At 37.0% G+C, this 12,272-nt stretch overlaps 1 protein-coding gene across 1 annotated transcript in view; it reads right to left on the reverse strand.

The window, feature by feature from the left end:
* Positions 1-12,272, reverse strand: part of LOC131962836 (sodium/potassium-transporting ATPase subunit alpha-1) — a 50,445-nt gene that overhangs the window by 16,304 nt on the left and 21,869 nt on the right. The window contains exons 2-10 of the mRNA XM_059327926.1: positions 10,957-11,070; positions 9,919-9,978; positions 7,240-7,341; positions 5,464-5,565; positions 5,033-5,146; positions 4,745-4,879; positions 3,541-3,658; positions 2,157-2,425; positions 1,767-2,075 (exon numbers count right to left, since the gene is read on the reverse strand). Of these exons, the coding sequence (XP_059183909.1) occupies positions 1,767-2,075; positions 2,157-2,425; positions 3,541-3,658; positions 4,745-4,879; positions 5,033-5,146; positions 5,464-5,565; positions 7,240-7,341; positions 9,919-9,978; positions 10,957-11,070 (1,323 nt within the window). The remainder of the gene's footprint in view (positions 1-1,766; positions 2,076-2,156; positions 2,426-3,540; positions 3,659-4,744; positions 4,880-5,032; positions 5,147-5,463; positions 5,566-7,239; positions 7,342-9,918; positions 9,979-10,956; positions 11,071-12,272) is intronic.

Consider the following 12,272-nt stretch of genomic DNA (forward strand, 5'->3'; position numbering starts at 1 on the left):
TAATCTGTCGATTATTTAAACGATTAATCGATTAGTTGTTTGGTCATGACGTCCTCAAATCTCTTGTTTAGTCCACAAACCAGAGAGAGATATTCGGTTTATTGTCATAAAAGGAACAAAGAAACTAGAAATATTCACATTGAAGAAGCTGAAATCAGAGAATTTGGACTTTTGTCTTTAAAAAACTGCTCAAACCAACTGTTCGATTATCAAAATAGTTGATGATTACTTAAATAATCAATTATTGTTTGATTAATCGATTAATTGTTGCAGCTCTAATGAGCTAGTTTCACTGTTTGCAGACTCGTGCTGTGTGCACCATAAATTAGATCACGTTCGGCCAAAAAACTACAGAAAAATACCAATTATTGCTTGACTTCATTATAAGCTCGCTAATAGTTTGTTTTGCAGCAATCTAACAATTTATTCAACCACAATAACCAAAAACTTTGGCTCTGGCGCTTTATTTACTACCCTCACTAAAACAGGGCCAGACTTTCCCATTGATACGGCTGTCTCCGCTGTGCTGCTGCCCAGCCAAAAATAATGAGCAGCCAGAGAGAATGACTGGTAATTAGAGCCGTGATGGCAGCCAGACATCTACAGGTAATTAACACACACAGATACATGTGCACGCACACACACACACACACAAGTTAACAGGTTATTAACACTGGATGAACACCAGAGACTGGAAACCAAGGAAAAGTCTGGGTGCCAAGAGACGTACGCACAACTGGGTGTGTGTGTGCTTGTCGGTGTGTGTTTAGAAATAATTATGTGGTTACAAAATGTGTGTGTTCACTCCGGGGAGACAGAGGTAAGATGGAAAACAAGCCCGCTGGCCTGAGAGGTAAACATCTCTATACAGTGTAATAATGTCTCATGTTAAGATCTGAAACTAATCTGTGTGTATTGTTGCACGGAAACACACTTTTGAGGCCAAAGAGAAAGAAATATCATGTTTGAATATTCATTTAAAAAAGCGTTATGAAAAAAAGAAAATATATTTATTTATTTTATTGTATTATCCATCCATCCATTCTCGTCAGCTTATCCGGGGCCGGGTCGCGGGGGCAGCAGGATAATCCCTCTACCGTGTTCTGGGTCTTCCCCGGGGCCTCCTACCAGTTGGACGTGCCCGGAATACTTATTGTATTATTTAATTTATTATTAATGACTTCATTTAAATAACGGATTAAATGTATACATTAACATAATTCAAAATTTAAGCGACAAATATTTTTTCATATAATTGATATTTGTGTCGACTTGCACCTAACTTTGTCGAAATTATGAACAAAAAGAAATAAGTTTTATCCATTTTTTGTCTATGAACCCATAGACTGTATGAGACGTGTGCTTTTAAAAAGATTTAAAGAGACAAAAAACATTTCAGTCTCTAGTTCCTCATCACATGAACAGGTGCTGGCATTTCTAGGAACGGAGTGACGCCAATATCAGGAAAAAAGAACAATTGGGAAGAGGAACAATTGTTTGTTTTTACAGTAATTTGAATAAAAGGGTACATTCAAATTGGAAAATGAGTCAGCAGTACAGGACTTCTGAAATATGCAAACATAATGAGCAACAGAACAACAGAAAAGCCTTTCTTGTAGTTGAACAAAGGATCAAATGTTATATTCGCTTCCGTTTTTAGTTGAAGGAGCTAATTATGTGAAGAAAAACCCACATTTGTGTTGTTTTCTGAGAAGACCTATTATTTATTCAAGGAAACTGATAGAGAAAAGAGTAAATGAGCCTACCTTCAGGATGGCAATGTTGCTCTGCTCAGCCAGGAAGACGGCACGGTTGCAGAGTCCGGCGATCCTCGCCAGGGCGGCCCAGGTGGCGGAGCTCCTGTCGAAGGAGGTCCCGCTCTGGTTCTCCGTGGTGTCGGCCTCGTGGATCTGGTTGTCGAACCACATGTGGGCCACGGTCATCCTGTTCTGGGTCAGGGTGCCGGTCTTGTCGGAGCAGATGGTGGAGGTTGAGCCCAGGGTCTCGACGGCTTCCAAGTTCTTCACCAGGCAGTTCTTCTTGGCCATACGCTTGGCGGTCAGGGTCAGACACACCTAGAGATTGGATAGCTTGGGTCAGTCAGGAGCTAGAGTCCCATAGTTAGACCTTTAAACACCAGGAACACCAGGACTCACAGTGACGGTAGCCAGGAGACCTTCTGGCACGTTGGCGACAATGATACCGATCAGGAAGATGACGGCCTCCAGCCAGCTGTATCCGAGGATGAGTGAGAGGACGAAGAAGGAAACACCCAGGAAGACAGCCACGCCGGTGATGATGTGGATGAAGTGCTCGATCTCAATGGAGATTGGAGTACGCCCAACCTCGAGTCCAGAGGCTAGGGTTGCGATACGACCCATGACGGTACGGTCTCCGGTGCTGATCACGATACCACGGGCAGTTCCTGTAGCAAGGACAAACACATGTCTTTGATTCTCTACAGGGTCTTAAAAGGGATAGCTTTGCATCCACTGGACCACTGGCAAGTGTTTCATACAACTTAATGTCCAATATCCCAAACTCTCAGCATTCTTGAGCTCCTTTGTCAGAGTTGTGGCCGGTTCAGAAAGTTCCGGCAGACTAAAAGGTCACCCATTCCACCCACAAAACAATGGTCCTCATGCCTATCAGAAACCAACTTCAGGATGCATCATTTTGTTTCTTGAACTGATGCTGCATCCGAAACCATCTATCCTACAATAAACCGGCCAGAATTCCGACATCGGAAGTCGGCAAACAAGCTTTGCATCCACTAGACTACTGGCAATTGTTCCATCCGGAACTATCTATTCTAGGATCGAAACCGGCCAGAACTCCACTGGACACTGGAGGTCGGCAAACAAGCTTTGCATCCACTAGACCACTGGCAAGTGTTTCATACAACTTAATGTCCAAAATCCCAAACTACCAGCATTCTTGAGCTCCTTTGTCAGAGTTATGGCCGGTTCAGAAAGTTCCAGCAGACAAAAAGGTCACCTATTCCACCCACAAAACAATGGTCTTCATGCCTATCAGAAACCAACTTCAGGATGCATTATTTTGTTTCTTGAACTGACACTGCAGCCGAAACTATCTATCCTACGATCGGAACCGGCCAGAATTCCGACACAGGAAGTCGGCAAACAAGCTTTGCATCCACTAAACTACTGGCAAGTATTTCATACAACTTAATGTCCAAAATCCCAAACTACCAGCATTCTTGAGCTCCTTTGTCAGAGTTGTGGCCGGTTCAGAAAGTTCCAGCAGACAAAAAGGTCACCTATTCCACCCACAAAACAATGGAGATCAGAAACCAACTTCAGGATGCATTATTTTTTTTCTTGAACTGACGCTGCAGCCGAAACTATCTACCCTACGATCGGAACCGGCCAGAATTCCGACACCGGAAGTCGGCAAACAAGCTTTGCATCCACTAAACTACTGGCAAGTATTTCACACAACTTAGTGTCCAAAATCCTGGACTATCCCTTTAAAGGTAGCACTGGCTCTGAATGGATTTGACGTGTCTTGGAGTCATACCTTCAACACAGTTGGTGGAGAAGAAAGCAATGTTCCTGGTCTCCAGTGGATTCTCATTGGAGAAATCAGGAGTACGAGTCTGGGGCTCTGATTCACCGGTCAGAGAGGAGTTGTCCACCTGAGAATCAAAAGACACGGTGATTGAACAAAGATAGAAACAAAAATTAAAGAAAAGACATAAAAACTGACGAGATGGCTGCCACAAGGAAGGAAAACAAACTCCAAAGATTAAGTCCTTAAAACAGTCTCGGAGGGGCAGATGGTAGATTTGAGAAAGGAGCAACCACGAGATGATGGTTACACAACATAACAATGTTTGATGCAGAGCATGATTAAAAAGCACGGGGAATAACTGGGTCAAGAATAGCTGTTGGGTCTTTTTAGAGTTTAGTTCAGGGCCCAAAATGGGTCACAGACTTGTTTTTTTGTCTCCAAAGCCACAAGTTCATTTTTTACCTCCACCAAGGAGGTCACATTTTAGCTCCTTTAGCTTTAGTCTGTCAGCAGGAAAAACCTCAAAACTTATTTTCATGAAACTTTTGGAGTAGATCCGAATCACAGCACAGACGCAAAAAATTGTTATATTTCATAAGCACTGCAAGATGGGCCGCTTGTGCTGCATTCATGTGGTGTCGGACTCGGGAACAGGCTCTGTTTTACAAAAATAGGCGTCACAACACTTCTTTATAGCATCCATGTTGTTTCCAAATTACAAGTTCAAGAATGAACCAAAGTCAAAAGAACGACTTCGAACTATGGTAATGGGACCATCCAAGGAGCCTGTGAATACATCATTGGCCTTGGCAGAGGTCTGTGCTCTCCAAGTGCCATTCTAATAACAATAGTGACTACAAAGGAAAACTTTAAGGAGGGTCCCTTCACAGCCGTCACATCCTGATCATTTAATGTCAGATATGAAGAAAAAGATGCTTGACATTGTAAAAAACAACAAAGTTAGTAATTGCTCACATCTTGCGGAACACTGAGGTTTTAGGAGCCTTTTTTAGTTCAAAAAGAAGTACATGACACAAAAAAATCAAGAGGTTCAAGCCACAAGAAAGAAATAAAAATGCTTTTCAAGTGCAAACTAAAGCAGCAGCAGACTGGAATTGAAAAAAACCCATTGTGGCCCCTTTCATGTTCTGATGAAGAATTGGTTTGCAGGTTTAATTCCTGAAATATGTCTCCCAGACTGAAGACTCACCTTGCAGCCGTGGGCGGAGATGATTCTCAGATCAGCAGGGATCCTGTCACCACCCTTCACCTCCACTAAATCACCCACCACCACATCCTCAGCGTTGAGGTTTTTCTTCTCGCCGTCACGGACGACCAGGGCTTGCTACATTATGGAGACAGACACTTATGTGAGACTGAAGCCTTTATTCTCTCAACATTTTATCTGCGTCTACTTCCACATCCTGGATGCAAAACCTAATTCAACGATCGTAGATAAATAGATTAAATGAGTAAAGGTTTGAAATGTGATCGGCACCTGTGGGACCAGGTTCTTGAAGGAGTCCATGATCTTGGAGCTCTTGGCCTCTTGATAGTAGGAAAAGCAACCAGTGATGATGACGACAGCAGAAAGCACGACACCCAGGTACAACTGAGGATCAAAAATATGACATTTACACGTGTTAACGTCTAATTTTGTAAAACAATACGGACAATTCTACACAGTTCTGTCAAGCACAAGACAATTACCCAACTTGTATTGCTATATTTCACCCAATTCTTCCCCATCCTGACCCATAATCCCATCACAATAAATAAATATTTGTCTTTTTATGCACACAAAATGCATGCCTTTCCGTCATCAAAGCATGAACATTGTATGCAATCCTCATTTTTCTAGGTTTGATTAAAGCATGCATCATATCGCCACATCAAGACCCTACATGGACTACAAGCACCTTTACTTACATTATCATTAGCAGGTTCATCCTCCATTGCAGCCTGGATACCGTAGGCCAGGAAACAGAGGATGGCACCAGTCCACAGAAGCATTGAGAAACCACCAAACATCTGAAGGAGAAACAGAAGGAGTGAGCTTCATAAAGTATGAGGCAAAATGGAAATAATGATCTGTTGTTATCAAAAACAAGATATTTAAAGAATACTTGGAATATTCAATCATTAAATAAGTTGATATCGAAAGATAAGATAATTTTTGACCCATGTTGTGCATTAGAAGGGGGGTCAATATGTTGTGCATCAAAGGGTTAAACTCCAACACTGAAGCTAAAAACTTTGAAAGGCATCAATATAACCAACTGTACGAGAGGGAAGATGCTCTCATTGATAACAGTAACAGTCCTGTACCATCAAATAGAAGTTACTGTTGGCAGAATTTTTATTCTTGGCTCTTTTTTTTTAAACTTTCAGGGCTCAAGAAAACTTTTTTCTGTGTAAATACCATTTTATTTACTGTAGCTTTTGTGCATTTTTCCTTATGTCGTGGCAATTTGCCCATTTTTTTTAACAAACAATGTTTAATTTAAGTTTTAAATGTCCCTTTATGGTGCATTTCTTTTTGCACTTTGTACAAGAGGGAAGATGCTATTGACATGCATTGATAACAGTAACAGTCCTGTACCATCAAGACAGAAGTTACCTGTTTGCAGAATTTTTATTTACTTGATCTCTTGGCTCTTTTGTTTTTATTTATTTATTTTTTTTTAACTTTCAGGACTCAAGAAAACTTTTTTTCTGTGTAAATACTATTTAATTTACTGTAGCTTTTGTGCATTTTTCCCTATGTCGTGGCAATTTGCCCATTTAAAAAAAAAAACAATGTTTAATTTAAGTTTTAAATATCCCTTTATGGTGCATTTCTTTTTGCACTTTGCACAAGAGGGAACATGCTCTCATTGATAACAGTAACAATCCTGTAAGTTACCTGTTTGCAGAAGTTTTATTTACTTGATCTCTTGGCTCTTTTCTTTTTTACTTTCAGGGCTCAAAAAAACTTTTTTTCTGTGTAAATACTATTTAATTTACTGTAGCTTTTGTGCATTTTTCCTTATGTCGTGGCAATTTGCCCATCTTTTTTAAAAAACAATGTTTAACTTAAGTTTTAAATGTCCCTTTATGGGAAGAGGGAAGTTGCTCTCATTGATAACAGTAACAGTCCTGTACCATCAAGACAGAAGTTACCTGTTTGCAGAATTTTTATTTACTTGATCTCTCGGCTCTTTTTTTTTTTTTTTTTTTAACTTTCAGGGCTCAAGAAAACTTTTTTTCTGTGTAAATACTATTTTATTTACTGTAGCTTTTGTGCATTTTTCCCTATGTCGTGGCAATTTGCCCATTTAAAAAAAAAAACAATGTTTAATTTAAGTTTTAAATGTCCCTTTATGGTGCATTTCTTTTTGCACTTTGCACAAGAGGGAACATGCTCTCATTGATAACAGTAAAAATCCTGTAAGTTACCTGTTTGCAGAAGTTTTATTTACTTGATCTCTTGGCTCTTTTCTTTTTTTTTTTTTTTACTTTCAGGGCTCAAGAAAACTTTTTTTCTGTGTAAATACTATTTAATTTACTGTAGCTTTTGTGCATTTTTCCTTATGTCGTGGCAATTTGCCCATTTTTTTTTTTTTAAATGTCCCTTTATGGTGCATTTCTTTTTGCACTTTGTACAAGAGGGAAGATGCTCTCATTGATAACAGTAACAGTCCTGTACCATCAAACAGAAGTTACCTGTTTGCAGAATTTGACCCACTCCGGGGTGGTGGGAGGAGGAGTGAGGGCGTTGGGCCCATCCCGAGCCAGGACCTCGGCAGCCTTGGCACTAGTCAGACCCTGATGTGGGCAGAAAATACAGAATCAGTCTCAACAGCTGACAGAACTTCAGCTCTGCAGCCAGTCACATAAACAGCCGTGTTTAATTGTAAATACAACCACGCTTTCAGCGCGCGCTCATTGTTTGCCAGCACACCACACACTGACACAAGTCCAGGGGGGGATGTAGGTGCTACTAGTTGCCTAGCAACACAGCATCAACATCAGCAGGTAGGAGGAAGAAACCAAAAGGAAGGGGATGAGGAGAAGGAGGAACGTGAAGGTAAAGGAGGACAGTAAGCAAGAGGCAAATAGAAGATATGAAAGCAGGGCACAGGGGCTTCTGCAGCTGATAAATTATTCACTACGGCTGCACACGCATGCATGCACGCACACAGGAGAGGAGCTGCAGAGAGCCCAGTTTAGAGGCTCTGATTAACTATTCCCTTTGATGTTTCCTGCATGATCAGGAGCACATTTGCATGAGGAGAGAGGGAGAGTTGGAGTGTGTGATTGAATGTGGTGGGGGGTTGAAGGAAAGCTTCAAACACAGAGAGAACACAGAAATCATTCATACTTTTTGCTGCAGAAGTGGTTAGAAAAGGGTTGCTTTTTTAATTTGCTATCAATATTTTCTGAAAAATATACATTTAACCTTGCAAACTCCTAATTTCAACCCTAGAGAATATTGGAGGATATTACATACTGCCAGAATGTGTAAAAAAACAAAAAACATACGGACCTGGGGGAGGGGGGTCATATTTTGAGAAAAAAGTCTAAGAAATTAAAGTGGCAAATCTACCAGAAAAAAAATGTGCAGATTTATGAGATTTAAAGTGGTGAATCTGCGAGAAAAAAGTTGTTTCCCCCCCCACTTGTTTCTCGTAAATCTGCCACTTTTTTCGCGCAGATTTACCACATTAAATCTCTTAAATCTGCGACTTTTTTTCTTGTAGATTTGCCACTTTAATCTGGTAAATTTGCCACTTTTATCTCGAAATATTTCCCAGGTTTGTATTTTCATTCATACTTGGCCTAATAGTCAAGTTCTCCTGGTACAAATCACTGAAGAATAACGTACTGTTTGTACGATTGTTTCTTGCAGATTTTTTTTTTTAATTTTTATTTTTACATTGGAGGTCCAGGTCATAATAGTTAATATTATCATATTATTATCATACTGATTTGTCAGATGTCATGGTGTCACTGTGACGTAGCCTGATCTTTGTTGATTAGCTGGAAGAAATCCATGTGGTTCTACGTCTGTGAAGATAAGGACATACTTTATTAAACTAAATATATTTCACTTTTATATGAATGAACAATATAGCCATAATGAGGCACAATTCATTGTTTTGTGTTAAAATAATATTTCCTATATTTTTCAACATATTTTTGAATCACAAATTCATTACCGTAATGTGTCCAGATAAAGAAATGCATGTTTCCCCACACTGATATACAATAAATATTTAATAAACTTTCTAAAAATAGATATACATTATTTATCTTTATATGAATGCTTAATGAGAATTACATCAAAAGTTTTGATAACATTTTCATATTTTTGCAGGACTTGTGAAGAGACAGCCAACAGCCTGTTAGCTTAGCTTAGCACAAAGACTGGAAACGGGGGGAAACAGCTAGCATGGCTCTGTTCATAACGGCTGATCACATTCTCTGTGATATTTCCTTCATGATGTGAGAGCAGATGTCGTGCCTCTTTAAACACACGCCTCCGTTTCATTCATTGAAGCCACGTTAATCATTCAGTCACTGAATAATTGATATTGATATTTATCTGATCTCCATGATGAATGTAGACTCCTTGATAGAAATACTGAAGAATACAGAAGAACGCTAGTTATCAAGAAGTGATACAGGAGGATATTATGGGTTAGAGGTCACGTGTTATTATTATAATTCATGTTTTTATGAATAATAATAATATATGTAATATAATTATAATTTTCCTTTTGTGTGCTGACCTATGATTATTGTGTTTCGTTTAATTCATTTTTTATTTTACATGTTTTTTAAGTTCTTCTCAGATCTTTTGACATTATGTTTACGATTTTCTTCGTGTTTTGTTTTGAAAGTAAAAAAAGATTCAAAAATCACATTTTATGTTGGACTAAAGGACTAAAAAAAGACACAAAATGACCAAAAAAAGACACAAAATGACAAAAAAAGACACCAAGAGACACAAAATGACTAAAAAAAGACACAAAATGACTTACAAAGACATGAAAAGAATTCAAAAATGGACAAAATAGCCCAAGACTCCATAGAGTTAAGTTGTTAACCCATTTCTTGTTCCCTGAAAAAGGCCTACTTGTATAATTCTGAAATGTACATTATTTTTCAGTTTTGGTTAAGCTTACCTTTTTTTATTTACCTCTGGCAGTTCACCACTTACCTTTGGACCCTTTCAAGCTGTTCATTTGACTTGAACTGCTTGAATTTCAATAAAAAACTGGAAAAATTGGGCTGTTCTAAAACTTTTGACCGGTAGTATAAATAAACAGAAAAATAAGCAGGTACAACACACATAAGCAGACACATAATAGAGCCCATTCCTCTCTTTATATCACTCACATTGTTGAGGTCTGTGCCATATTTGCGATTGAGCTCATCAAGGGTCAGCTTGTGATCATCCTGCCGGGACACAGAAAAGAAAGTGGCGTCAGTCCAGTGTTTATGTCATGTGTTTATGTCATGTGTTTATGTCATGTGTGCCAAAGACGGTGACATTTACAGCTCATTGTGTGCTGACCTTTTATTTTGAAATGAGCGACAACAATGGCTGAGAGACATTCACAGTTTGGAGAAAAGAAGAGGAGAGGGAAGAAGAAAGAGAGAAGAAGGGCAGGGGGATAAAAGAGGAAGAAGGTGAGGAGGAAATTGAGAAAAGATGAGAGAGAAATAAAATCCATCCATCCGTCCGTTTTCGGGCCGGGTCGCGGGGACAGCAGAGCAATAAAATGTGAAATCCAATTGATATGTGCAAAACATACAATCTACCTCATCTGTAAATTATAACATTCTTAGTAGTCATTTATTTATTTGTATACTTATTTATTACATCACATTCTTGTTTTGTCCTTGTTTAGCTCGGTATTTTTTTATGTTTTTACTCATGTTTTGTGTTATGATTGTCATAACTTTGCACTTTCAATTTCGTTGTATAGTGAATTATATAATGAAAATAAAGGCTATTTGATTTGAAATAAAAAGAAAAAGTTAAAAGAGAGAAATTCAATATATAACTAATTTTTAAGAAGCCAAATTTAAAATATGGCTGCCCCCGCGACCCGGCCTCGGATAATCGGACGAGAATGGATGGATGGTATCCTTAATTAAAAAATATTGAGCTGTAATGGATCTAGACATCAAGCAATATACTTTTATAGCTCCATAAATGTAAAATGAAATAAAAAATTAAAATTTACAAGCCTTTAATGACTTTAATACAATTTAGAGCTTTGAGTTTACAATTTGTAATAAAAGGGTCTGATATTTAGTGTTTTTGTATGTGGTTTTACATGAGAGAGGACACATGGAAGGTGGAGAAATAAAACAAACATTATAAATAGGATGGGATAGGAAGAATAAGAGTGAAGCAGAGATACTCACCAAATCAACTTCCTTCTTCAGTTCATCCATGTCCTTCTCTTTCTTCTTCCCCTTCCCTTTCTTCTTGCCGCCCTGCTCCGAGGTCGCAGCCAGCTCATACTGCTCGCGTCCTTCCTGGAAAACACGGAAAAAAAGGGAATATATTGAGAAACATTGTTTTGGCAATATTTTTTATTCTGGATATTCTTAGGTATATATAATGGGGATATAATTATAACAGAAAATAGAATTAATATAGTCTATAGTATTACAAAAATAAAAAAATAAATAAAAATAATTAATATAGTCTTGTAAAACGGCAGCTTCCTTTTTGACTGCATACTATGAATTTTGTTATTATTATTTAATCAAAATTTAAAAATCTTTTAAAATTAAAAAAAAATCCAATATGTACATGCATATCCTGCTGAAAAATATTTTTATAAAATAGAAGCAGCACAATCCAATATTAAGACTTGTGTCCTCTGTTTTAAAAAAATGTATATATTAATTTTTTTGCAACTATCCAGTTGCATACTGGGATTTTTTTAAATCTAATTTTTAAAAATAAAAAATCCAATATGGACATGCATATCCTACTGAAAAAATATATATTTCTGTTAAAATATTTTATAAAATAGAACCAGCATAATACAATATAAAGATGTGCATCCTGTGTTTAAAATAAATGTAAAAAATATATTAAATTGAACTATTATAAAACATGAACATGCATATCCATGCATATCCTATTGAAAATCTATATATTTCTATAAAAAATATTGTATAAAATAGAAACAGCATATTACAATAATAAGACTTGCATCTTGTTTAAATTATTTTTTTAAATATATTATTATTTATTTTTTTCTATTCAGTTAAACATCAAGCATTGCATACTGGGATTTTTTTAAATCTATTTTGTTCTTACAATAAAAAATCCAATATGAACATGCATATCCTATTGAAAAAAAAATATTTCTATAAAAATATTTTATAAAATAGAACCAGCATAATACAATATAAAGACTTGCACCCTGTGTTTAAAATAAATGTAAAAAAATATATTAAATTGAATTATTATTATTTTTATTATTTCTATCCAGTTAAACATCAAGCATTGCATACTGGGATTTTTTTAAATCTATTTTGTTTTTACAATAAAAAATCCAATATGAACATGCATATCTATTGAAAAAAAAAAATTCTATAAAAATATTTTATAAAATAGAACCAGCATAATACAATATAAAGACTTGCACCCTGTGTTTAAAATAAATGTAAAAAAATACATTTAATTAAATTATTATTATTTTTATTATTTCTATCCAGTTAAA

The sequence above is a fragment of the Centropristis striata genome, chromosome 24 (assembly GCF_030273125.1).
Source record: "Centropristis striata isolate RG_2023a ecotype Rhode Island chromosome 24, C.striata_1.0, whole genome shotgun sequence".
Taxonomy (NCBI): domain Eukaryota; kingdom Metazoa; phylum Chordata; class Actinopteri; order Perciformes; family Serranidae; genus Centropristis; species Centropristis striata.